We start from the raw sequence: 27939 nt of genomic DNA, 5'->3' as shown, positions 1-27939 counted from the left end.
CACGACTAGTATGATATAAGCTTAAATCTGATCGAATCAAGCGTATTTTTTCTTGTCAATGTTTTCAAGAGTCTGGACTCCAGATCCAATGTGTTTTTTTCCAGTGTGCGGTGGCTCTTAGGTACTGGCTAAATATGAGCCTCTTCTTTTAAGCCTCATCTTTTAAGTCGGAAAAATGAATCACTCACAACCAGTCAAGGAAACATGAGGATGCGATTCATTTTCAGGAATTGAAGATTTTCAGATTTTAATGTTACGCACCTTTAAATACCTTAAAGAGTATTGTGTCAAATTCCAAGGCTTTATTTATATGAATGAGAATGTAATACATATTTCAAATGAGTCATTTCTAAGGGTGGAAACAGTGACGGCAAAATTTAATCGCGTCTCTTCAGACGTGTCATGCAATTTCAGAAAAGCACAAGTTGACCGATTTTCAAACAATGTATCTTCCATTTTCGAACAATTTGTGATAACTAATTAAAAATGCAAGCACGAACACATAAAAACCAAATCATCTACCTCTTCCCGTACTTCAAATTACTGCTGTCTGGAATATAATCCATGGTTTTATACTTTGTAGACTGACTTTTTAAAAACGCAAAACATGCCTTTCAATCACCTGGCAAAACATCTTGTCAGTGTAGGGACAGTTTGAAACCATTAAGATTGATAGCTGATTCGGGCGTGTGAACAAGACTTGCATTTCTGATTGGCACAGTCACGTGATTGAGAAGGGGAATCAGCCTGTTCTGAAAATAATTTTTATCTACAGCAGTTACAAGAATTATATCCTCTTAGAAACAGTATGAGCAATGCCACATTGTCTTGTGTGTTGTCTGACAAAATAAAAAGGAAGGTGCCAATCTATATTTTGATGGGACAGTGCGATTTGGAGTTTTGGTAGTGTTTTAGTATAGATTTTCAACCGTAAAATTTCGTAGAAAAACCGGAAATTACACTCATATCTAAAAAAATATTATTGGAAGGAATAAAATCCGACAAATTAAATACCGACAGTCGAGCTGACGTAGAAAGGCGGTGCCTTAAGCTGAGTTCAGCCAATCAGCAAATCGACGGTGTAAGTCGGCAATCACATAACTCGGTTTGCGACGTCGCAGACTTCTTGTCATACTTTATTTTTTAAATGGAAAACTACTCAACGGCAATTCTTTAAAACTGTCATGATTTTTCTTCTCAATTCGAAGAAAATTCTGCAAAAACTTCAAGAAATAATGTCAATTTGTTCTCTCTTAAAAAAATGACGTATAGGCGGAGATTTTCAGACACCGCAAACGAGTTATGTGATTGCCGACTTTCACCGTCGAAATGCTCTTTTCCACGCCTATGACTACGTCATCAGAACCCGCAAACAATATCGTTTCAAACGGGTGCTGTTTTTGACATTTTCAAAACGGAATTTTTGCCGGTTAAGGGTTAACAAAATCCAGCAATTTTTAAAATAAATTTGGCAACTTAGGATACTCCGGATAAAGGCTTGGCGTCGGATGTGTTGGATGAATCAAAGATGAGGTGTAGAGAATGGTAATTAGAGAACGGACCGAGAAGTCCGCACCTTCTGTGACGTATGCTATTTACGTCGGAGATAACGAGGAATCTAAATATATGACGTGTACAACTTTTGTGAACGTGCTTGGATTTGTTAATCATCTAGGTAAGAAAGTAGAAAAATCGAAGGTGCATTTCGAAGAAAGTTCAAAGATTAAAATGAGGTTAAATGAATCTTTATTCTTCATCCGCGGATAATAAATGAGCAATCTGCTTTTAAATGTACCAAGGAGTGACGCTATCGAGGCCCAAAATGCAAATCACGTACCTCTGTTTGCGTCATTGCAAACTTCCTGTCATTCTTATTTTTCTTTGAAAATCTACTCAACGCAAATTCTTGAAAGTCTCCTTGATTCTTCCTCTTTGATAGCGAAATTCTCTGTATAAAGTCCAAGCTATAAAATGCGCTTGTTTTTCTTCAAAAAAATAAAATAGGAGCGGACATTTTCTTTTTCTTATTTTCTTTTTCATTTTCTTTTTTTTCATTTTCTTTTTTTAAAAAAGGTTATTTCTAAATCGTGGTCCAAAATTAATTCATGCATAGAGGGTTAAATCGCCTTTATTTTACAGAGGTTCGACAGAGTTTTTTCCTTTTTGACTTAAAATTAATTCAGTAGCCACTGTTCTTCGAGAATCTGATAAGTTCATGCATGAGGCAGATCAAAAAACTTAAACTCGTTCGAAATGCTTTCTCCGTTCTCGATACGCGGTCTTGGCGAGGTGCGTTGCGAGGTTGACCTTGCAGTTTGGATCGTGAATTTCCTTCATATGCTGCCTGCCTTTATTAAAATCTCTATTAATGAAAACTAACGAGGTCGATACATACGAAGCAACGACGCACGTTATCAACACATTGTGCCGGAGTTCACTGCTTGTTTTTACCTGCATCCTCGATATTCCTTCTGAATGGTTTCAAAAGAACATGAGAACATGATTATCATTATGATTCGCTTTATGTGCATCATGGATTTTTCCGAAGTCAGTTAAAACAATCTCCGCGGAAAACTTGGCGGGCCATTGAAAATTTTGACATATTTTCCTTATACTTTTCCCTGTCCAATGTTAGCATTCAAAATCACTCCGTGTGGCATACGCCAAACACCCCACATGTGGTGCATCTTTCCTAGAATTCGCCTGCTCAAGGCTCACATCAATTCATTTCATTTGAGCTCAGAGTTACGGATTCTCCAGTAAACTACGTCATAGTTCTATACAGGGTGCTCCAGACCATCCTGATGATCCCTTATTTCTCGCTTAATTTGAGTCAAAGGAAGACAGAACTCACGAGGGGGATGAAAAGAGATTTGGCCCAAAAAAGCCGATTTTTAAAGTCACAACCCCCTATTAATTACCTAAAGATTGCCGGAAGAACCCTAGTACCATGCAATTCAGATTCCTTGGTTGCGATTGCCTTTTTATCATTCATCTCTTTGAGTTTTGTTCTCACGCCACTCAAAAAGCGGGAAAAAAGGCACGGATGATTTCAATCACCCTGTATATTTGTTTTTCTTTTTGAATTACTGAAAGATTTTATTAAAAAATGAACAAGGCGAGGGGGGGGGGGCAGATTCCCACTCGAAGGCCTAAATTCACCCTATATATTCGCACCTCTGGGAATTTTGTCTTGGTGTCGTGTACCTCAAGTGGATTTATTCAGTGATCGTTGACGTTGTTATTTGCGTTGTGACTTGTTCAAATTTTTGTGTGTACTTTTTGCCGAGAATAGACTTACGAAAAAGGTAAGATTTCCTTCCCTTTTCTCATTGATCATACGTTCGAAAAATTTCCTGAGGATCCTGAGGCTGAGATCCGAGGAAAAAAAACGAAGCGTCTCGGGTTTTAGTGTTATCTTTTCAGCCTTGATTTCTGTTTTTCCCTCCTTGTTTTTTTCTTGTGCTCTACTCCCGTGATAGCGGAAAGAGCAGTAAGTGTCAAATTTCCGAAATCCAGTTTCCTTCAAAATTCGTCGAATCTCCTTCAGATAAAATCACTGAAATTGCTAAACAGCATAATCTATATATTTAATATCCTAAGGCCTTTTTGGCCTCATACAGTTTGTGCTAATTCGATCTCGGAAACTACTGGACCGATTTTCCTCGGATTTGTTTTAAATGAAAGCTCTTACGCTGTAGACGTGCCAACATCCCTTGGTTTTTCGATTTGCGCGACCGACGTTGCAAAATTTACCTCGATTTGATAACGACATATTTGCATTTTTGACGCTGGACAGTTTGTGCTAATTCGATCTCGGAAACTACTGGACCGATTTTCCTCGGATTTGTTTTAAATGAAAGCTCTTAGGCTGTAGACGTGCCAACATCCCTTGGTTTTTCGATTTGCGCGACCGACGTTGCAAAATTTACCTCGATTTGATAACGACATATTTGCGTTTTTGACGCTGGACAGTTTGTGCTAATTCGATCTCGGAAACTACTGGACCGATTTTCCTCGGATTTGTTTTAAATGAAAGCTCTTAGGCTGTAGACGTGCCAACATCCCTTGGTTTTTCGATTTGCGCGACCGACGTTGCAAAATTTACCTCGATTTGATAACGACATATTTGCGTTTTTGACGCTGGACAGTTTGTGCTAATTCGATCTCGGAAACTACTGGACCGATTTTCCTCGGATTTGTTTTAAATGAAAGCTCATAGGGTCTAGATGTGCCAAGACCCCTTCGTTTTTCGATTTGCGCGACCGAAGTTGCAAAATTTACCTCGATTTGATAACGACATATTTGCGTTTTTGACGCTGGACGAGTCATATGGTTGGGGGACCTCCCACCCTCTGATTTTCCGTTTCCCTCTCCACGTAAACCCATCCCTACCTGCTCACAACACGTGTCACCCTTCTACCCTAGCATGGGTCCTACGGCAGTTTCACTCATGTCGGGGGTCGGCTCATGTCTTCTTCCAAGAGAATTGGTGATTTATCTTCACCCTTTCGCACCGTTACATTTTCAAAAAGTGTTCTGATTTTCTTTTCCAGGAGTGTTATTTATTTTTCAAGGTTGTTTCTTTTTCTAAAAGTAGGTAATTTTTAGTTTCCTATTCTTTGTTTTTGAATTTATCATTTTGCCTCCAGGAAGTCCTCTAAGCACTGGTAGTAGCAAAATTTGGCTCGCGAAGCGAGCCAACAGTTACTCGCGGAGCGAGTAACTGGGGGTCCAGGGGGCTTGCCCCCGGCTAGCGGCGCAAGCGAGCGTAGCGAGCTGAAGCAGCTAGTTCATATTAATTCCATCAAAACGAGACATAAGAAAGCCGTAAGTGAGCAGAAGATTACGTAGTTTCAGACACGAAAGCAGTAAGTGATAATGCTTCTCCAAAGAGCCAATGAAAACAGTACTTTCAAGCAAAGTGCCGCCCTTTTTGCCAATTTCGAACCTGAAAATGTGTTTGTTGTGTGTCCAAAACGCAACTACGAAAGCATGCAGAAAATAGCACTTACGGCTGTCTTATGCCTGACAATAACCTAGCATGAAAATGAAAAATACCCTTATGTAATTGAAATAAAATCAGTCAATTTTTAATCATACAAACGATTTCTAGGAGCCTTTCGGAATATTATTGGCAATTTAAGAAAGAACGGAGGCTTCTTTCAATAAAATTTGCCGGGCAGACGCTCCTGTGCCCGTTTTTTCAAAACTTCATTTATGCACTTACTGCTCTCTTCGCTATCACGGCAGGCGGGCGGCCAGCGCGCAACGCGCATTGGCGCCTACAAACCTAAGTAGATACTTCAAGCATTGCGCAATGCTTGAAGTATCTACTTAGGTTTGTAGGCGCCAATGCGCGTAGCGCGCTGGCCGCCCGCCTGCCGATGCCACGGCGCGGCGCCACAAACAGCTGTTTCACAACAGAGGTGCTGCACAGTATCATGCCAACCTCGAAAGCATGCAGAAGATAGCACTTACGGCTGTCTTATGCCTGACAATAAGCTAGCATGAAAATGAAAAATACCCTCATGTAATTGAAATAAAATCAGTCAATTTTTAATCATACAAACGATTTCTAGGAGCCTTTCGGAATATTATTGGCAATTTGAGAAAGAACGGAGGCTTCTTTCAATAAAATTTCCCGGTCCAAAGCTTCTGAGCCCGTTTCTAAAAACTTCATTTTTGCACTCACTGCTCTCTTCGAATTCACGGCAGTATCCTCGAGTATGGGAATACCGCAAATGAAAGAGTGATACAATTATTCGAGCTTCCGTGTATTGCACAGTATCATTCCAAATTGAAGGCGTTTTGTGTTTTCTCCACCTGTCAACGGAGGCTTCTTTGAATGAAATTTTCTGGTCAGACGCTTCCGGGTGGTTTCACGATAATGGAATAGTTTTGTCGCCGTTACAGACAACACATTTTTCGATTACATTTTAGTAGTAATGAAATCACTCGAATTTGTTTGCATTGATCTACACAGGGTTACGTGTTTTAACGCTTTACAACGATTTATCGCTCTGATTTTCAATTTTAATGTGTAAATGCATGACCGAAAATGTGCAGTCTGTTACGCTGACTTACCGCGTAACAGACGGTACATTTCCGGAATTTACATAATATTAATTGAGAAGTAGTAAGTAATACATCATTAGAAAGTGTTATAATACGTGACCTTTGAAGATTAATGCGAAAAAATTCGAGTGATTATTATTTCTACCAAAAAAATGACGGGAAAATGTGTTGTCTGTTACGGCGACAAAACTATTCCAATTACCGTGAAACCAACCTTCTGAGCCCGTTTTCTCGAAATTGCATGTTTGCACCTACTGCTCTCTTCGCTATCACAGCAATCTTCGTGTTTAAGGAACGACGTTGCAGACACCCGTAAGCTCTTTTGGGAAATGCGATAACCTCCGGACGCTATAGGACGAAAAATGAAGGTGTCCATAGCCCTTTGGTTTCTTCTCGGGTGCCTTTGCGCGAGAGTATCCTTCCAAGCAAGTAAAATGGATACTCGTGGGTGTTACTGTCGCTATTTGGCAGATAGTGAGCGCAAGAAAGGAGACGTCATCACCGCCGAAATCCACCACAGAAGCCAGAAATCATACTGCGGTGGATCGGAGGTTGGCGAGTTCCTCGCTGTGGAGAAAAAAGCTCTGTTTCACCTGGTGTGTGAGCTGGGGGACAATCCAAAAAAAGCCACGGCCAAGATTACGAAGTTCGACCCGAAGGCTCTCACTCAAACCTTCGAAGAGAGCGAGTATTGTGTGAGGACGAAGGCGCTCAAAACCCTCACCGGGGAGCAAGGAAGGAACCTCGCTTCTAGGCTTGCAGGCATATCAGTGCCTTACAACTGTGAGTATTTTTCCATTTTCTCAGAACTCCCGTCCGGAAAGATGAAAGTCGGAGAAGAAAAATTTTTCAAAGGAAGGGGGTAACTTGGAAAAAATTGCCAAAAAACGTCCCCTGTTGAACTGGATTATATGATCTTTCTGATTAACGAACGGAAACTTTTCTACGGCTCAACGCCAGAAACCATAGACAACAAAATTTTGTGACTCCGCACTAGATAGAGTCCACGCTAATGCTGCCGTGCTAAGGAAGAACGCCGTATGAACATTTGAGAGTCGCCAAATTTCCTTCGATAAAATGTTTATTTTTGAGAAAAATTATGAATATTTTTCCTTGAAATTTTCAGACTTTTTAGATCAAATTACAAACGAAATTATCCAAGAAATTGGTAGACAAACAATCAAAACTTTTCCTGAAAATTAGTGATTTGCCAGAGGAAATTTGGCGACTCCTGAATGCTCATACGGCGTTTTTACATAGCACGGCAGAATGGGTCAAAGGTCACAGAATCGTGTTCTGATGCTTGATTCTTGTAGATTAGCTAAAAGTGATAGGATCCGTCCAAACCGCAACGTTTCCACGTTCAATATTAACCGAGATATCGCCCTTTGAAAAGTCGGGTTTTGAGCGAAGCTTAATGCGAAAAAATTCGAGTGATTCTCATTACTACTAAAAATATGACCGAAAAATGTGTTGTCTGTTACGGCGACAAAACTATTCCAGTTATCGTGAAACCACGCTAGATAGAAAAGCTGAAAATGAGAAAATTCCTAAGAATTTCACTTTTCATTGCCATTTTATACTCATAAGAGGCACAAATCTATCACAAGATACCCGTTCACTCAGATTACTCAATTGACTTTTGAGACTAAGTCCACATGTTGATCCAATCTATATCGATACAATCTCACCTATTCGATAAATCGAATACGATCCACGATTTCGAATTTGTTTCAGGTACATCTTGCAACGCTACTCACTACTTCGAATACTTGAGCGCGGGCCGAGTTGAGAACCCGAGTGTCGTCATGGATCTCTGTCCGGTGTTTCAGGCTTTCAACGCCAGCAGCGATGTAAGGTCGACTGATTTTCGGCTCGCAGGGAGAAACAATAGATACTACGACTGGCCCACCACGTCCCTGGGAGGAAATCCCCCTAGAAATGGACCCAAAGGTAATCTTGAGCTCACTCGGACTCGATCCAATAATAATTTCAGCCCGCAAAGATTCGTGAAGCACCTCTCACAGAACTTCAGGAGGACTTTTTCGAGAGATCGGAGCTTTAGAGAAACTGAAAATCCAGGCAGGGGATCTTTCCGTGATGATGGGCAGACGCGTAGCCGCTTGGGGAACGATAGGTATTACTCGGATGCTTCTGTTTCGAAAAAAAAGTCTTTTTGGAAATCGAAGAGTCTCAGTTCACCGAGGAGGAGCTAATGGGACTACATTTTGCAATACTGTCACACAGTGGATCGAGTCAATAGGAGAAGTCGGACAAGATTTGGAAACTTTGAAAGCTTATATTTTCGAAAAGATCAAACAATAAAGTTCAAAAGTAGTTCCATTGGTTTTTTCGTGAAATTTACTTTCAGAAACACCCTTTGAAATTGAATTTGTGACGAGATAAACATGAAAATTTGAAATTGTAGTCAAAAATTTCATGTCCGACCTCTCGTATTAGTTCGTTCCACTGTGTGTCGTGCTAAGGAAAAACGCCGTATGAACATTCCAGAGTTGCTAAATTTCAACTGATCAAACGTGTATTTTTGAAGAAATATTTGAATATTAGGACGTATTTGTGCTAAATGGAAATATGTGCAAGTGGAAAGATGGGGTGTGCTCGTCAGTTGCGGGCCATAAGAATGAATGGGGATTTTAAAGCGCCAATGACGTCAGCGGCAACGAAGCCGTCTCCATTGTCGTTCTTGCTCGGCTTTAACTCATGAGCTCTGCCACAAAGCTCTTTTCACATGTACAGGAGTTCCTTTTGATTTAATGTAAAACCCGCTTTGCCATTTTCTCAGGAACTATATCCACTTCTACATTGTTTCTTATCCAGCTCACTACGAGCACACCCCATCTTTCCACATGCACATAGTTCCTTTTTGCATAAATACGTCCATTTTTTCTTGAAATTGTCGAATATTTTAGATTAAATACCGAACAAAATTGTCTAAAAAATTTGAAGAAAAATATTCTTATTCTTCCTAGTAGATTCGTTTTTTTCTTTACGGAGACATGGCAACGTCTGAAGGCTCATACGGCGTTCTTCTTCAGAACGGCAGAATAGGGAACTAATATTTGGATCGCGTGAAGCAGAGAGGAACCAAGCCGCATCAGCTACTGTCAAACTTGGGCAATTTAATTTTTTGCATGAAAACGGTCGTGCGGATTTTTGAGCAAATTTCAGAGAATTTTCTGCTTAGTACGAAGGAAATTCCTTACATTTGTCATAGGAATCCGCACAAAGCGTTCTCCTGTAAAAAATTAAATGGCCTGGTTGAATTTGGCAACAGCTGATGTAGCTTGGGGGCCGTTCAAGTATTACCTATTACACTTTTTCCAATGTTTTGACTCCCATGCGTCCCTACATGTAACGCAGCCCTACACCCCCTCTTTTGCATTACGTAACACTGGCCTGACCTCCCCCCCCCCCCACAATTTTCAAAAAGATACATTCGAGAAGGGTGAGATTTTCAATTTGTTGCACATTTCTCCCATAGTCCCTCCACCCTGCTCGGATTTGTTACATAACGCTTTCAACCCCTCCCTCCCCCCTTTTAACGCTGGTTCAACCCCCTCCTCCTAAGTGCATTACGATAAGCTTGAACGGCTCCTTGGTTTCTTTCTGCTAAACGTGGTCCATATACCGAAGAATACAGAAATTACTGAAATTAGGCCGATTTCGACCCTTATCAACACCCCTCATTCCTAACCTACGTTTAAATCTTATAAATTCTAGATGTCAGCCGCTACAACTTCTCGTAATCTGATTTAGCGTGTTTTTGAACTTTAGTAATGGTCACTAATTAACAAAATAATGAAAGGCATCCACTCTAAATCAATTTAAAGACCCTCTATCTGTCCATTTTTCCTCGTAAAACAGAGCAGTAGATATAAATAGATAAAAAAGAGTCAGATTTCGTGTAGTAGCAAGAACTGCGAATCAGAGGCTAAATCGGTCTAGCGTCCTCCAAGGGAGCTCATTATGGTGTACGGGGTCAAAGTTCACCTAAATTATAGTCACTCGGTAGGTGAATTTTAAGGCAATCTTCCTTGCGTGGCCTTCCTCGAAGCGTCATGTTTAGAGCTGGATCCGCTCCGATCCTGGATGCAAATTCGGCAGTCACAACCACGAATTCCATCACGAAAAAATGCGACCGCTTATTTTATCTCGAGCTGGGATAAGTAACGGATGCTCTTTATTAAAATATAAATCGGGTAAATTTAAGTATAATTTTGGAAATAATTAGTTTGATTTAACTTAAAGTTTTAATGAAATAAAAATCAATCAGACATCAAAACTAAAAATCTTAATATTTCAAATTTGATAAAACTGTTACCGTACCATTTCAACCACCTGCCAATTTTTGACAGAGCATCGCCAGAACATTTTGTTGTCTACTTTTACAGATGGTGTAATATCGGTTTATATATAATAATAGCAGTTTAGGGCACTCCCCTTAAAGGGAATTTTAATTAATGTATAAGCACTGTTCTCCCTCCTCACGATAGGATGACAGTGATTATTCAGTGAATATACAATACAAATGTTTATAGAAATAATCTCTGTAATTAATAATTGTATAATATTATTAAATATATAATTTAGATATAAACATTTACTAGATTAAGTATGTATAAGCAAACTAGAGGTACAGAATCATATATTTAATAATATTTAAGTGCTGCACTAATAAAGTAGCACATAAATATATTCAAATTTATAACACCTAATTTTCTTTACACCTAATATGATTTGAAATTTAGTTAATGTGCGCCCAATAGTTGGAAGTCTGTACAGGATGAGAAGAATCATTTTTGTTTTAAGATGTCTCTGATGATAATCCAACAACCTCATTACCATCAAGTTTAAAAAATTTGCGTTATTTTTCTGCTTTTGATTTGATATTCCAATGTGGTTTTTTTCCAGTGTAGCAGAAAAACTTGTGTACTTCGAGACGATGTTTATACAGAATTCTTTTGCGAACACTTTCAAGAGGTTAACCCGAAAATTTGAGGTGCATGAGTGAAACAGTTTTTATTTCATGAAGAGTTAATTTCCAAAAAAAGCTGGAAAATCTTGATGGATTTACGGCGTTCTTGCTTAACTTAATTAGTTCCATTGGTTTCCTCATGAAATTTTCTTCAAAAGAAGCACTCTTTAATATTTAAAATGTGACGAAATAAACATCAAAATTCGCAGTTGTAGTCAAAAATTGTATGTCCGACCTCTTCTATTAACTCGATCCACTGTTCGCCGATTGACAAAGAGGGCTTGGAGTTCAAACTGTCGATCGCAGAGGTTGGATAGGCGATTTGGAGTCAACGGACCAGCGAAAACATTGTATCAGGATTCGTTTTCACGTTTAAAAAAGAAATGAGAATGATATAATGGGACGCAACAATAGATTATTGTATCTTATACATACTTATATTTTCTCAGAATCTAAAACTCTGTAATTAAGACCTAAGATCATCACCGTAAAGTCGCCACCAATAAAATAATTGAATAACACAATTTTAAAAAATATCCCCAAATAGACAATTATCTTTTAGACTTAAAAATGCTAAACGGCAAACTGTGTGTAAAATTTTTTATAGTAGAAATAATTGAAAAATTTGACATTTTCAAATCAATGAGAATAAATGCTTAGTGATAACTTTATAGTATAAAAGGAAATACAATTACTGAAGTACGTGTTTTTTTTTTTTTATATATTTTTATATATATTTTATTTTTTTTTTTTTATTTTTAGGGTGTCCCAAAAGTACCGGGACTGGTTCTGTAACTTCGAAAGTAAGATAGATACAGACATGTTATTGGTTTTATTTTAAAGATCAACTCAATGCCTATCGATTAAGACCAAGATCAGCTCAATCGAATAAAAATTGACCGAGTTATGGCAATTTGAAATCAGTGAGGAAAGTTTACCCCTACGGTTTTTAAGGAAGATTCTTCATCGCCGTAAATCAAAAAATCGGCCTGTAAAGTGATGCTTATTGTGTTTTTTTTTTATTTTCGAGGTGTCATTTATCAACATTTTGTACCACCAAACACAACAGTTGACAGTGCGTATTATTGCAAAGTGCTAAAGGAGTTGAGAATGCACATCTCCCGGAAACGGCCGGACTTGAAAGCTTCGTGGATACTCCATCAAGACAATGCGCGGCCTCAAACATCGAAGTTAAAACGTGAATTTATGAGTAAAAATGGAGTTGAAACAATCCCTCATCCCCCTTACAGCCCTGACTTGGCTCCATGTGATTTTAAGATGTTTCCTACGCTTAAAAGGGAGCTTTGCGGACGAAGATTCGAATCGAAGACCGAAATCCAGAATGCAGTTCAGAACTTTTTCAACGCCATCCCAGAGGAAGAATTCAGGAAATCAATGTTGGATAGTGGCAAGAGCGCATGAAAAAGTGCATCCGATTTGATGGACGGTACTTTGAAAAGTAAAAGGAAATTATGGAAGATTCGGAGGAAATGGGATACGAATATTAACTTTTTGAATCCTGGTAAGCGAAAAATCTTCCTAAAAAACCGTAGGGGTAAACTTTCCTCACTAATTTCAAATTGCCATAACTCGGTCAATTTTTATTCGATTGAGCTGATCTTGGTCTTAATCGATAGGTATTGAGTTGATCTTTAAAATAAAACCAAGAACATGTCTGTATCTATCTAACTTTCGAAGTTACATTTCTGTCTTGGTCGATGAAAGATCTGCATATGCCTCAGAACGTTCCAAATTAATTTATTTTTTCTTAAGCTTTCTTTTAATCGGCTTTATTTCATTTATATTTTAGTTATTATACTGTTTATTGCCATTGTAAAGTACTTTAGATGTCATACACCTTTAGTACAACTCAAAAAAAATTCAATTCTGCAAATCACAAAAAGAAAAAATTTGAATTTTGTACATTCGTACTTCATGTAATATTTTGTATTTCCTTTATACTATAAAGTTATACATTAAAAATATTTACTATTTTACGTACATTCCGTATATATTAGTAGTTTTCAATATATTTAGTTTATTTTTTCTATTATTAAGCATTTATTCTCATCAATTTGAAAATGTCAAAACTTTCAATTATTTTTACTTTACAAAATTTTACACACAGTTTGCCGTTTAGCATTTTTAAGTCGAAGCAGATAACTGTCTATTTGGGGATATATTTTAAAAATGTGTTATTCAATTATTTTATTGGTGGCGACTTTACGGTGATGATCTTAGGTCTTAATTACAGAGTTTTAGATTCTGAGAAAATATAAGTATGTATAAGATACAATAATCTATTGTTGCGTCCCATTATATCATTCTCATTTCTTTTTTAAACGTGAAAACGAATCCTGATACAATGTTTTCGCTGGTCCGTTGACTCCAAATCGCCTATCCAACCTCTGCGATCGACAGTTTGAACTCCAAGCCCTCTTTGTCAATCGGCGAACAGTGGATCGAGTTAATAGAAGAGGTCGGACATACAATTTTTGACTACAACTGCGAATTTTGATGTTTATTTCGTCACATTTTAAATATTAAAGAGTGCTTCTTTTGAAGAAAATTTCATGAGGAAACCAATGGAACTAATTAAGTTAAGCAAGAACGCCGTAAATCCATCAAGATTTTCCAGCTTTTTTTGGAAATTAACTCTTCATGAAATAAAAACTGTTTCACTCATGCACCTCAAATTTTCGGGTTAACCTCTTGAAAGTGTTCGCAAAAGAATTCTGTATAAACATCGTCTCGAAGTACACAAGTTTTTCTGCTACACTGGAAAAAAACCACATTGGATCTAGAGTCCAGACTCTTGAAAACATTGACAAGAAAAAATACTCTTGATTCAATCGGATTTTTGCTTGAAACAAAACGAAATCCGCTTAAATTAAGAGGCTTGGTTCTTGATTTAAGCTAGATTCTGATTGAATCAAGAATACTTTTTCTTGTCAATGTTTTTAAGAGTCTGGACTCTAGATCCAATGTGGTTTTTTTCCTAGTGTATAATACATTGTTCCCAAAAAATTTAAAATGGCGTTTACGGCGTTTTTGCGTTACACGTTAGAATTTTGGCACCCTAAAGTCTGTACAGACGGAGTTATAAGCATTTAAAATTCCCCGATTTTTTCCGAACTCTCCTATCGACTCGATCCACCGTGCGCCGACACAAAAACCACTTCTGGTAGAAGCGAGGAAATTAGCAATGAGCGCATTGGCGAAATCTAATTGAACCGCCCGGGAAAGGGTCAAAAGGGTCAACCCAAGCTGCCGCCATCCGAGCCCACAGGACCGAAGATTTGCAACATCGCGCGATACCCATCATCAAAGCTCGGAACTCGTCTTTACGCCTGAGTTTTACAAAATCGCGGGATTTATCCCGGTCGCAATTTCGTCAGCGTTCGGGCCAGTGGCGTTGCGTGCTTTGAGATTATGGATTGATCCGGCATTTAAACCTATGGTAAAGGATCGATAGACAGGGTGCTCGCAACAAACACCTTAATAATCGATTCTTTATTATAGCTTCAAATGGGTAATACTCGATAATCGATCATTCATGCCTCGCCACGGGCTCGGACCCCTGTTACGATCAGCAAAACGAGTTGGGTCAATGGCCAGCGGTCAGTAAACGTATACTGTCGTGCTAAGGAAGAACGCTGTATGAAAATTCGATTGCCAAATTTTACCGGATCAAACATGCATTTTTGAGGACATGTTCGTACATTTTTCTTTGAAATTTCCGGATATTTCAGGTAGAATACCGAACAAAATTGTCTGAAAAATTTGAAGAAAAATATTCTCATTTGTCCCGGTAAATTCGTTTTTTATTGACAGAGACATGGCAACGTCTGGAGACGCATGCGGCGTTCTTTCTTAATATGGCAGTGTACATAGACCGCAAAAGTACTAAACCACGTATCTCGTCGTACGACGTTGTGAATCTACTATCACACCTTATTTATCTTAGAAAGGCGCTTTTCACAGTATAATCGTTTTTGCATAAGATCTCGTTTTAATTTCTTTTGTTAATTCAACTATGTTCTCTAAAAATGTTTCACGAGAGACGAGGAGCGGTATTCCCTTGAAAAAATGAGGTCCTGATTGGAAATTTTGAAATTCCGCGCTCGAGATTCGTGGTTTGATAGTTTCACCATTGATATGTGATAATCCGTGGGAAATGGGACCTTTATCCAGAAAAACGCATAAGTAGATAATAGAATCCACACTCGAATATTGTAAAATATCTCCTATAAAATATTCATTTTTAAGGAATGTTATAGGTACTTTCCTTTGAAAGTTATAGATACGTTGACTCAAATTCAGAATAATAATGTTTAATGAGAAATTGAAGGATGCGGGTTTATTTGATCCGTTTACGTGACACGCGTTGTTGTGAGCCACTTCTAGAACTGCTGTCACCTGTCGAAAACGCCTTCAATTTCGTGCGACACTTCACCGCTCACAGCAGAGTTAAAATATTTGTATCCTAAATTACCGTTTAACATGTTTGTATAAATAGCAATACCAAATATTATTTTGATGTAATATCATCGGTGTTATTCGGAATTACTAATGTTTGTTTACTTGATTTAATGTTGTCAATCATTTGTGACACTTGTTTATCATAATTTAAGGAATATTCTAAGCATATGGAAATGCAACAGTATCTTATTGTTTATACGCATATCGACGGTGAAACTACCAGACCACATATCTCGTTTGCGGTGTTTAAAAATCTCCACTCACATTATATTTTTTTGAAGGAGATCAAATCAATATCATTCCTTACAATTTTCACAGATTTTTTTCCGCACAAAGAGAAAAAATCACGGAAGTTTTCACGAACTGACGTTGAGTAGCTTTCTATTGAAAAAATAAAGTATGACATGCAGGAAGTCTGCGACGTCGCAAACCGAGATACGTGGTTTGGTAGTTTCACCGTCGATATATTATTGTATATATTAATTCAACTAGTTTACAGTAACCGATGTAGTTAATAATATAAATGCTGAAGACGGGACACGATGTCCTGAAAAACTTTCACTTTTTAAGTAAGTAAGTAATAAAATATATACTTAACGCAATGCTTTAGCTTTACTATTGCTACAAAATAAGTTAACGAGCAGAATTCTTCGTTTTTCGAGTCTTCATGCATTATACTGGCTCGCAGTCGGAAAAACCCTCATGGAAACTGTTAGCATTATTTATGTATTTTCAAAGAAAGTTATTGATATTTTCTTGATAACTTTCAAGGACTTTAGAAGTAATTGCGAAGAGAATTCTCTGATAAATTATAAGGGAACCATCCACAAGTTTCGAGATTTATCGAAGTAAACAAGGCAACGTCTAAAGGCTTGTACGGCGTTTTTCTTTACCACGCCAAAATTTCGCGAAAATTATAGATATTTTTTCTGATAACTTTCAGATACTTCAGAATTGACTGCGAGGAGAATTATCTGATAAATTAGAAGAAAACTATCCACAAGTTTCGGGATTAATCGAAGTAAACGAGGCAACGACTAAAGGCTTGTACGGCGTTTTTCTTTACCACGCCAAAATTTCGCGAAAGTTATAGATATTTTTTCTGATAACTTTTAGATACTTCAGAATTGACTGCGAGGGGAATTATCTGATAAATTAGAAGAAAACTATCCACAAGTTTCGGGATTAATCGAAGTAAACGAGGCAACGACTAAAGGCTTGTACGGCGTTTTTCTTTACGACGGCAAAATTTCGCGAAATCATAGATTGATTGACTGCCAGGGACTCGAGTCACGTTTTTGCAGTGCAAGCCCCGGAAGCGACAGCAAACTCGCCACCAAGCACAGAGTGCGTAAGCGTATCATTTGACCCGAAAAAGCAGTGATTTAATAGTGATTTATATCGTAGACACGTCATCTTGTCGTCTCTCTCTCTCTCCCGTCCCTCCCTCCCCCCTCTGTTCCTCTCTCTCATTTCTTCCTTCGTCCCCTCTCTCTCTGAGGCTTCCTCTGTCCATAAAATTCGCTACCCAGTTATCCGATTTTAATTGTTTGAATGTGTCGAAGCCATCGGTTTGTTTTGAATTGTGTCTTAACATTCCTTACCGGACATATATGATGCATTACTTTACTGAAGCAAGCAGTAACAATTAAATTTTCAATAAATGAACTGAATGATTCTGCTGAAAGAGCAAACTTCGCTCGTCTTGCAATATATAAGGGTTTTTGAAGAGGAGGAAGTGCATTATGGAGATTACGACGTCATCATTGCCGAAAAAATGGTCCCCGTTATCCCGCGGAGAGCTGTATTTACTGCTGTCTTGCCAGAAATGGTCATCTATTCTGCCAACGTCCATCCTCAAAATATATTCACTATTTGGACGGCATTTTGCAATTAGGATCTACAATTTCTGGCTTGTTCATAAAAACACTTAACTGCATAGGGAAACTAATGGTACATACGTTGTTTCTAAAATGGTCCAGAAATTGTAGTTTCTAATTGCAAAAAGTATTGTAGTCCACTCGTTGAAAGTGAAAGTGTTACCAAGTAAGTATGCAGAGGACGGCATATTCAGCTTTCCTCCTTCGTATGAAATGAACTACATCTTGCAATTATAGGAACTACAACAGCTGGCTCAGTTTAGAGATAAAGTATCCTACTATTTGTTTCCCCTCGCACATAGGTGTTTTTACGAATCTAGAAGTTGTAGTTCCTTATTGAAAATATCGTCCAAATAAATAAGTCCTTCTTATTAGGGTCTTGGGAAAATTTCGTCAATTCATTACCACCCAAAATATTTGATCATAGTCTTCCGGGTGAGTGTTAAATGTTCTTAGGAAGACACCCGAATTATTCAATAAAATGTCTGGTTGAACTGAAGTGAGTCTACTTTTCCTGAACTTCATTTTAAGCCACTAAACATACATAAAGTAGGCCATATTAAAGTATCTCGATTTGCAACGTTGCAAATCCCGTGTCCCATTGTCCTTTTTTACAAAGAGCCCGATCGGCGCAAATCTTCTTTTGATATTTTCTTCTCCTTTCAAATATTTTCTCTGAAATATTTTACGCAAAAACGTCCATAACAGTATTCTCTTGGAACATGAGCGGGGATTTTCAAACCTCGCAATTTATATCTACAATTTAGTAGTTCCATCATCGATGCTTCTTCTTCTTCTTCTTCAGATGATTATGTATTCAAACGTTAGTTCTGCCTTGCTAAGGAAAAACGCCGTATGAGTCTCCAGGTGTTGCCAAGTTTCCTCCGATTAAAACCGAATTTACTGGGAAAATTGCGAATATTAATTTCCGACTTTTTCAGACAATTTTGTACGGAATTTATTCTAAAACATCTGAAAATTTCAAGGAAAAAGATGCATGAATGTTGTCAAGAATACATGTTTTATCAAGGGAAATTTTGCAACTCTCGGATGTTTATACGTCGTTTTTCCCTAGCACGGCAGAGTTGCCAAATCATCTCGAGTATTCAACTAGGTTTTTTGATTGATAATGAGTAAGAAAGGACGAGAAGAGAAAGTGCTAAGGTCCTTCCTAAGGTCAGAATGGGGAAGTTGACCCTGACTTTATTTTTGGAGATCAATCAATTCAACCGTACACACGAAGATGAATCATCGTTAGTATCAAATAAAGGCGCCCTTTTGCCTAACGTCACTCTAAGGAGTTAAGTAAGTTTCACAGAGAAAGGCTCAAATTTCAACCGAGACGAGGTCACGTGTTGTGGTAAAAAATAATGCAAGGGCAAGGGTAATCAATTCTTGCTTGTTTTTTATCGTTTGCTGTTATAATATTAACAGTTCGAGTGGGTGAGAATAAATGTATGGCACTGGTGATTTCAAATTGATTAGATATTTGATTCATCATTTAAACTTGAGGACTGGGCCCCCTGACTGAATCGCGGTTCATTCCCCCGAAGCGCTGCGTTCCTAAGGTTTTATGCGCTGCTCTTGAGATTTTATACATTAGGGGGTAGATAGATGTCTATGAAGGTAAATTCTGCCGTGCCAAGGAAAAACACCGTATGAGCATTCGATAATTGCCAAAGTTCCTCGAAGAAAATATGTGTTTTTGACTAAATGTATGCATATTTTTCCTTGAAATTCTCTGATAGTTTAGATGAAATTGCGTACAAAATAGTCTGAAAAATTTGAAAAAGAATATTTACAACTTCTCCAATGAATTCGTATTTTATCAGAGGAAATTTAGCAACGCCTTAAAGTTCTAACGGCGTTTTTCCTTAGCTCGGAAGCATTAGTATCCTGTGGTAAATGGATTGACATAAAATTAATGTGTTAGCTAAACTAAAACATTTGTGTTACAAATGACTGATTGTGATGGATGTAGCGAAACTTTGTCTTTGTTCAAAGGTGAAAAAATCGTTCAGTTCAGCCAAAAATTTGATTCTGTGAAAATGTCGATGGTTAGTTTTGAGTGCTGAAATGTTTCTAGTACTTGAAGTACATCGGGTCGAAAAATCAAGCCATAATTTTCATTACTCTGAATGTTAAGAACGTTTGAAATTAATCGTTCCTAAAGGTGTCATTAAAAACGGCAAACTTTAGCCATGATTTTTTTTTTAAAACTTCTGATACATTTTTTAAAAACTTTAATTGTTTTATTGGAAATTTGACGAAAAATATTCAATTATTCTCTTGATTTTGGAGGGATAAACTTGTAGCGTCTTCTTTGACAAAATACAGTTTAAATTCAATTCTATTTCAGTTAAGTTTTTAGTTTTTCTTATCACATTCCTGCACACCACAGAATTCCAAAACGGAGCGAAACTTGTAAATCAAACAGTACTTTAAAAACAATCATGTTATCAATCATTCATCTCCTTAGCTTCAAAGTTCGAATGTATGTCAGGTTTCCGATGTTGGAGGTCATCAACATCGCGATTGGTTTTGAAATATTGGAGCTGCTCAAATTGCATGAGTTCCGAACCTACCTCAATTCCTTAGGATTAAACTCTTGCATCAAAAACGGATCGCATTCAACCGGAATAACCAACGCTGATCTTGATAATATTTTTTTCTCGCCTCTCACTTTAATGTTGATGAGGCCAACAGGAAAAAGAAACATTCCGAAGTCCTGACACTCGTCACAAATTTCCCGCTTTGGTCGAATTTAATAGAAGAGAATTGACATTGAGACGTGCTATGGAGATGTTGCATGTGTGAGGGATTTGCGATTTGACCATTGATTCTTATGTAAAAGTTCGCGAGAAACACGATGGTGCCACTGCTTTTCTCTGAAATCATCTCCCAAGCTCAAAGAAAGTTCTCAAAGTGAGGCCAAAATGGAGGGGATATCCCACGCTATCCTGAGAGTTCACCTCTACATCAAGACAAACTCTCCATGCAAAGATAGGGAGCAAATACATTGACAAGGCTGCCACTTTATTTGGAGACTCCAAAACTGAAAACACGGCAACCTTGCTAATGTATTTGCTCCCTATCTTTGCATGGAGAGTTTTTCTTGATGTAGACGTGGACTCTCAGGGTAGGGTGGGGCATCCCCTCCATTTTCGCCTCAACTTGAGAGCTTTTTTTGAGCTTGGGAGTTGATTTCAGAGAAAACCAGTGGCACCATCGTGTTTCTCGCGAACTTTTACAGAAGAAGCAACAGTCAAATCGCAAATTCCTCACACATGCAACGTCTCCATTCCTGCCTTGGTCGAATTTAATAGAAGAGAATTGACATTGAGACGTGCTATTCTCATGAAGGGATGAGGCTGTTTTTTGAAAATTACGCACACCTAGCTGGTACCGATGAACTTAACATTTTTAAAGCATAGGAATGAAATTTCAGTTATAATCGTTCCAATAGGTATTTTTATAGGCATTTTTAATTCAGTGATTGCGTGAAACTTAATTGGACGGATTAACCCAGAATCAGCATACGTATCTCAGACGTTGTTTGGATTGAGTTTATCAGAAAAGAACCAACCCTCATTTGCAAAAAAATTGAGTTAAGAATGTTTTTAAGTTCCACTAGCCATTTATTTTCTCCTGCCAAAATTTGAAAGCCGAAAAAAATAAATTTGTTTCTGAAATGAAAGGAAAAAAGTTTATTTTCTACATTGAGCTTTATGCAGGAATAAAACTTCAAATCTCTTTTTCTCAGTTTCAACTCAATGTGGGTTGGTTCCTTTCTGATGAACTCGGTCCGTTTAGTCTCCTCACATCTTTTATATCCTATCAAATAAATTAAGTAACACTCTGACTTGGCGTTTGGATGTATGTTCTGTATAAATTAACACAATTTTCAAAAATTTTCAAGGCGGTGTGTTATTTTGATTTCTATAAAAAATATATGTAACAGAAGATTACGCAATATAAGATATAGTTGGACTAATCCGTGTTAAATCCGTTTAATCTCATCAATAATGGAATTGATCGGACTTAAAGAACACTAGGGGCTTATGGGGCTGCTTTGCAGCCCCTTATTTTTAATGTACACCTTTCCCTTTCATATGTCTTTTTTTTATTTATTTATTTATTTTCATTTAATTTTCTGGTTTGTCTTTGAATTGGTCCTAATTTTTTCTTTGAAGTAATAAATACAACAAACTTTTTCAAAAATTTTAAGTTTATTTTGTAAACTTTAAATTAAATTTTTTTAAACCTTCATACAAACCTCTTTTTAAGCTTTTACCTTTATTTTTAAACTAAGTTTTAAGTATCGATTTTTTTATCTTCTAAATACTTTATTCTGTTTTCCCTTTAATTGTTGCTTCTTCTTTTTCGATTTCTGCCCTGCTTTTTTTCAATTTTTCCTTCAACTTTTCCCTTTTTCGCTCCTCCTTTTTTCTTTTCTTCTTTTTTTTCTTCTTTTTCTTCTTCATTTTCTGCTCCCTCTGTATCTTCATCCAATTCTTCCGCTTTTTCTTCTTCTTCTTCTTCTTCTTGTCCCTGTTCCTTCTTCTTTCCGTTTTCCGTATTTTCTGTTTCAGAAGTTTTTTCTTTATCCAGTTTCTTCATCTTACTGTTCCACATGAATGTTATGAGAAAGAAAAATTGGAGGTTATTGACTTGATGAGGAAAAATTGGAAATAGGAAAAAGATGGAGCCAATCACGATTTGGGGGTAAAATTGGAAAAGAAAAAACGCGGGAAGATAATATGACAAAGCGTAAAAAAAAAACGCGAGAAACGAAAAATGTAAGTTGATGGCAGTTGAGTGTTGTAGGTAACCTCATTTAATGATGATGGTTGAATGAAAACAGCTGATTAAAAGACAGCAAATAGTAAAGTAAGATGCGTAGCAACAAAACTTTTCCGAAAAACAAAAAAGAAAAAACCCCTACTTCCCCTCATCCAATTTATGAGTTTTTAGGGATTTAAAAATCGGGGACAAACCCCAGAAAATAATTTATAATTTTCCCGAAGCATTGAGTACAACACCTTTCAAATGAACCAACGTCCCTCGCAATTAGTACAGAGGTTAATTCACAATTTCATTCTATTTTTCAAATTATATATTAAGATATGTTTGGTCTTCATCGAAAGAAGTTAAGGCCACCCAACTAAAAAGCTTAACTTAATTTCGAAATTGCACTCGCGGTACTGTCCGATCCACCCCTTTCTGTGAATATTAATTATTCAGAAGCGAACATCAGAGTATCAGATGCGTCTTTTAAACAGAAATATATCTCCATTACACAATACAGGCGTTTGGCTAAAATCAAATCAGATATTTCGTGAGCTATCTTCAAGTCACCGCCTTAATCTCATTTGCATGACGGTTGATGATGCTAAGTGAATCTAAAGGTCTCGTTCTAAATTTTGTCGGTCCTCTGGCGTAAGGGCGTATCTCCATTACTACATGAGCTTTGGAAAGCACAAAGTTATACGGAGAGTAAGGATCACGAGGAAATTGAGATATGCCCTTACGTCAGAGGGTTGACGATTTCTTTTAGGTAGCCGGATCGTCACGGCACAATTGGACATGTTTCTGACAAACGGAATTATGTGCAATAAGGCATGAGCCCTGTTATGCATATATACTTACGGGTTCCCAGGGCTCATGTCTTAATGCACATAGTTCCGTTTGGCAGAAATGCGTCCAATTTTGACCACGAAAAGTACACTGACAGTGAAGGCATTACTAGTTAAGTTAGTTAAGTTGATTTATTAGGACGATCAGCAACTAGGCTATTTATGTTGGACCAGGAATTTACCTTCAATTTTTTGATTTAGTTGCTTAAGGAGCTTTAAAATTACGGTAGTTACATTTGGATCATCAGAGCTCAAAGGATATAAATTAGGTACATCTTTATTTGTACATGTTATACTTTTTACGAGAAAACTAAGAAAGAATCTGACTTGAACATTCCTTACAGTTTTGGAAAATTCCCAAAAAGTTTCAAGTCGGTGTGTTAATTGAATTTTTTATTTGGTTTAGGTATTATTATTGATGTAATGATTATACCTATTCTTCGGGCTGGCATGAGTTTATTTAAGCTTCAATAATCTGTACTTCTATGCAGGATTAAATTATTTTGACGATTCAAAATTAATATTATTAGGGCATTAATCAATGCAGTACTTGTTTTTACTTGGTTTACCGGACTCTAAATTAGACATTCTGTAACTTAGGTACGAATAAAAGGCTGAATATGATGAGAGTTCCTCCCCACACAATCATTGCACGCAATAATTTGAAGTGGGAAACAATTCGGGCATTTTTTGTTACCTAAATATTATGACACAAATATTTTTCCAATAGCTGTCTTAATTATGAATAGTTGATCATTTTGAAAATACATACATACGAGTCACTTTTACAGCGCGCCCGGGCGCTCTGCGACATCTAATCGCCATTCTTGTCTATCGACCCAGAGGTCATCTGGTAAATGGCATCTTGTAATTTCATCTTGAATGCCAACCTATCCACGATTTTGATGTACGTCCCCTACGTCTCCTCCCAGGAGGAACCCCCCTTTTATTTTGAAAATAATCATTGCAAATATACTGTCACACCATGTAAGGAATCAAAGCAAATTGCATCTAAGATTTCATGCATTCAAAACGCAAAGAGTAGGATTAAATCCAACTCCTCAAATTCTGATGCAGAAAAATATAAATATGAAAAACTAAATTTAATTTGGCACTCACCTCGTTCATTAGAATATCATAAGGTGTTCGGACTAAGGTGAAACAACCTATACTCGTAATTAACACAGCGATTATTGACAGGAATATTGAACCTGTGAACAGAAAAATTATATTCATTCTATAAATCAATCAAAATTATTTAAGTAATTGGGACATTTTCAGCAGTAATTAGGAATCGAGACGGAAAAGTAGCCACACTTATGCTGCCGTGCTAAGGAAAAACGCCGTATGAACCTACAGGCATTGCCAAATTTCGATGAAACACGAATTTCCTGGTAAACTTATGAATATTTTTCTTCAAATTATTCATATAATTTTGCTCGCAATTTCACCTAAAGCTCCTCAAAATTTCAAGGAAGGATATTCATGAGAGTCCTCAAAAATAAATATTTTATAAAAGGAAATTTGGCAACTCTCGAATGCTCATACGACGCTCCTCCTTAGCACGGCAGTATGGATCAAGCATGCCTAGTAAAATGCTAATGAAGTGGTTTTAAGGATTAAATCTTAGATGAATGAAACTTCATATCGCTGTTTCAAACGCGAAAAGTCTGCGTCAAACATTCCCAAAATACGATCTCAAAGGATCAAAACATTATCATGGTTCTGTCTCCACTTATTTTTCAGTCATTGATGAGTATAGCCTCCACTATAGTTTATGTCCACTTATAACGGCTAATGAAATTTCGAAATCTTCCCCAAACTCTTGCTCTGTATGACTTCAATGGTCTAATGCATGTTTGTCACCTTTATATGTTGATATGAGCATTTTATTCAAATAATGAATACCGATGTCTAGAGTAAAATACCTCCTATCTACAAACTGACTAGTTGAAAGGAGGAAAAAAGCACGTCACCATATTTGTAATTTTTATGTTAGTTTTGCAATATTTTATACTTTAAAGCGTCATTACAACGCTTTCATGTGGAATTAGAAACACACCAGCTTGAGTATTTTACACTGTAAAGTAAGTACGGAAAAGTTGCATACTCTTTTTCGTTAAAATTTTCGGTTCGGCGATATTGTTTCTTAGCCATCGATGAGTCATTGTATTTTTCCCTCTCGAAAATTTAAATAATCGATCTTTATCATAGGTTTAAATGGCAGAACAATCGATATATCGCAATACACGCCACGCCACTGTCCAAAACGCAAAACACACGCACAAGCAGCGCAGTAAGTTAAGTTGCATCTGAGTTCATTTCTCTCGCTAACTATGCACACGGCAAGGTCACCACTTTTACGAGCGTCCCGCATACTGCCATGCTAGGGAAAAACGCCGTATGAACATTCGAGAGTGGCCAAATTTACCTCGATTAAATTATTATTTTCTAGGAAAGTTATGAATATATTTCCTTTAAATTGTCAGAATCTTTAGGTGAAATTGCGAAGAGTATTAACTGAAAAATTGGGAGGAAAATAGTCATAGGTTTACCAGGAAATTCGCGTTTTACGGAAGGAAATCTGGCAACGGCTAAATCTTCATACGGCGTTTTTCCTTAGCGCGGCAGCATAACCCAAACGAATCTGGCGAATAATGATTCAATTTGGCGACGCTGTTTAACGACAGTGCTACACGAGACACTTATAATTAAACCGTTTGCGCGGTCATACCCACATCGCGGTGAGCTTTTTTCAGCGTTGTCAAGTCGGCAACTTTTTCTGGGCGCCACGGATTGAGTTTTGCATTAGACTCGAGTAAAAGTAAATCAAATTGGCACAGGATGGTTAAAGAAGTATCCGACGGGAATTATACCCCCGTGCCAGGTCTTGCGTAACCGGCGCGGTACAGCTGAAAGGATGGCTTATGGCTCACTCTTTACTGAACTTGTCTGATTCTGGAGAGTGTAGTGTTTCCATTCATCTGTTTCGATACGTAACGATTGCTGCAATATCGGAGTGGAGATTGAGGAATCGTAAAACGAGAATGGACCACTAGATATAGTAAGTAAATAGAAGAGCCACAGGATTTTCCTCATGGAAAAAACGGTTTGCGACGGAGGCAAAAGGAAGGTAGGTCACTAGGTGGATGGAGTCAATGAGAGAGGTTGGACATGAAAGTCTTGACTAAAACTGCAAATTTTCATGTTTAAATCATCACATTTTAAATTTTAAGAGGTGCTACTTGAAGAAAATTTCACGAAGAAACTAATGGGACCACATTTAAAATCTCAAAGTTTTGTATGTAAATGGAGTTGTAAGCTTTTAAAGTTTCCAAAATTTGTCTGACCTCTCCAATTGACTCGATCCACTTTGTGCTGGTTTAGGGCCGCAACATGACCAGAGTGCAAAAGCACGTAATCCCATTTGCGACGCTGTAGATTTCCTGTTATACTTTATTTGTTCTCTAGAAAATTAGTCAGTGTGAGTTCTTGAAAACTATCTTCATTTTTCTTCTCTGTCAGCAGAATATTTTGTGTGGATTTCAATCTTTAAAGTTGGCTTGTCTCTCCTCGGAAAAAAGAAAAAGTAGTGAATAATTTTATAGCTACACGAACCTGGCGAAATTTCGGAGGCCATACCTTAAGGTGATCAGCATTCGATACTGATGTCGAAACTGCACTCGAACGCGATATTTTCTCTCTAAAAAGCACGCTTTTATTACGTTGAATTTCTCTGTTAACATTGGTAAGTGAGTGCTTTAGTCTCCTGACAACAGAATTGCGATCTCAAAATTGGAGAAAAATGACGAGTAGCTGAAAAAATGGAACCAATTGATGCGATATATCGCACGCCGTTCTGACACAAAAATATGGCGTCCATCGAATCACCTTAAAGTGAATAAACCGCAGACTAATCTTAAAATTATGCAAACACTGTATGCATATACTAAATGTAGGAGTCATAAACATTCTGGGAGGTATATAATCTATTTGCTTTATCCGAAAATTCCCCTAAACCATCGATGAAAATACGATTATTTATGAAAAAATATAAAAATTTATTTTTAAAAAAAAAAATGGAAAAAAATTGTATTCATCCGATCAAATTTTGCGTTCGTCCAATACCGTCATCGCATCAGTCTGCTCATTTTCGCTAGGTTATTTCAACCGAAGAATCAATGAATCCCCCCTCTGAGTTCATTCGTCTAGTCAACACCCATCGTTGCAATCCGGGAAAAGAAAATCCATGCTCCCGACGAATTTTTTCTCGTAAATTATGGAGAGGCTCAAGGCGAAATCGTCGCTCCTCTGGCAAAAGGGTGTATATCGATTTTTGCATGAGCCCTGCTCTGCATGTAACGCCATGCTTTCTGGGGCTCATGAATGAAGTGAGATACGCCCTTACGTCAGAGGAGCGACGAAATGTGGCATCTGAGAGTTGATAATTGATTATTGTCTCGCAAACCATTTAAGAAATGAATTGGTAGACTTCGGTCTTAGACGCGGTGAGTTTGAGGAGGGTTTCTCACGATTATTCAATTCTCCGTTGCGCTTTTTTATCGCATTATTCGAGGCAGGGTTGCAGACGTGAAATGGAAAATATGAAAGATTGGAAATTTCTGTGAAATATTTCTTGAAATTTCACGGACTGTGAAAAATGTCATATTTTTCAGGGATTAGAGTATGCAACCCGCACTCAAATACACAAAATAAACGACACACACAATTTTTACATTTTGCGAAACATGAAAATGAATTGGTATTTTTCAATATTTTACATACATTTCTGAAATTTCGTGAAATATTTCAAGTGAAATTTCAAAATTTTATTTTTCATGAAAAATTTGAACCCTTGTTTGAGGGC

The 27939-nt window shown here is 37.5% G+C and overlaps 1 protein-coding gene across 6 annotated transcripts in view; it reads right to left on the bottom strand.

The window, feature by feature from the left end:
- The window catches only part of LOC109042338 (scavenger receptor class B member 1), an 88867-nt gene that overhangs the window by 23901 nt on the left and 37027 nt on the right, over positions 1-27939 (bottom strand). For all 6 annotated transcript variants that reach the window (XM_072305659.1, XM_019059021.2, XM_019059022.2 and 3 more), the window contains exon 3: positions 24192-24283. In XM_072305659.1, the coding sequence (XP_072161760.1) occupies positions 24192-24283 (92 nt within the window). The remainder of the gene's footprint in view (positions 1-24191; positions 24284-27939) is intronic.

Source organism: Bemisia tabaci, unplaced genomic scaffold, assembly GCF_918797505.1.
Source record: "Bemisia tabaci unplaced genomic scaffold, PGI_BMITA_v3".
In the NCBI taxonomy this organism is placed as follows: domain Eukaryota; kingdom Metazoa; phylum Arthropoda; class Insecta; order Hemiptera; family Aleyrodidae; genus Bemisia; species Bemisia tabaci.
This window is presented reverse-complemented; position numbering and strand designations above follow the sequence as displayed.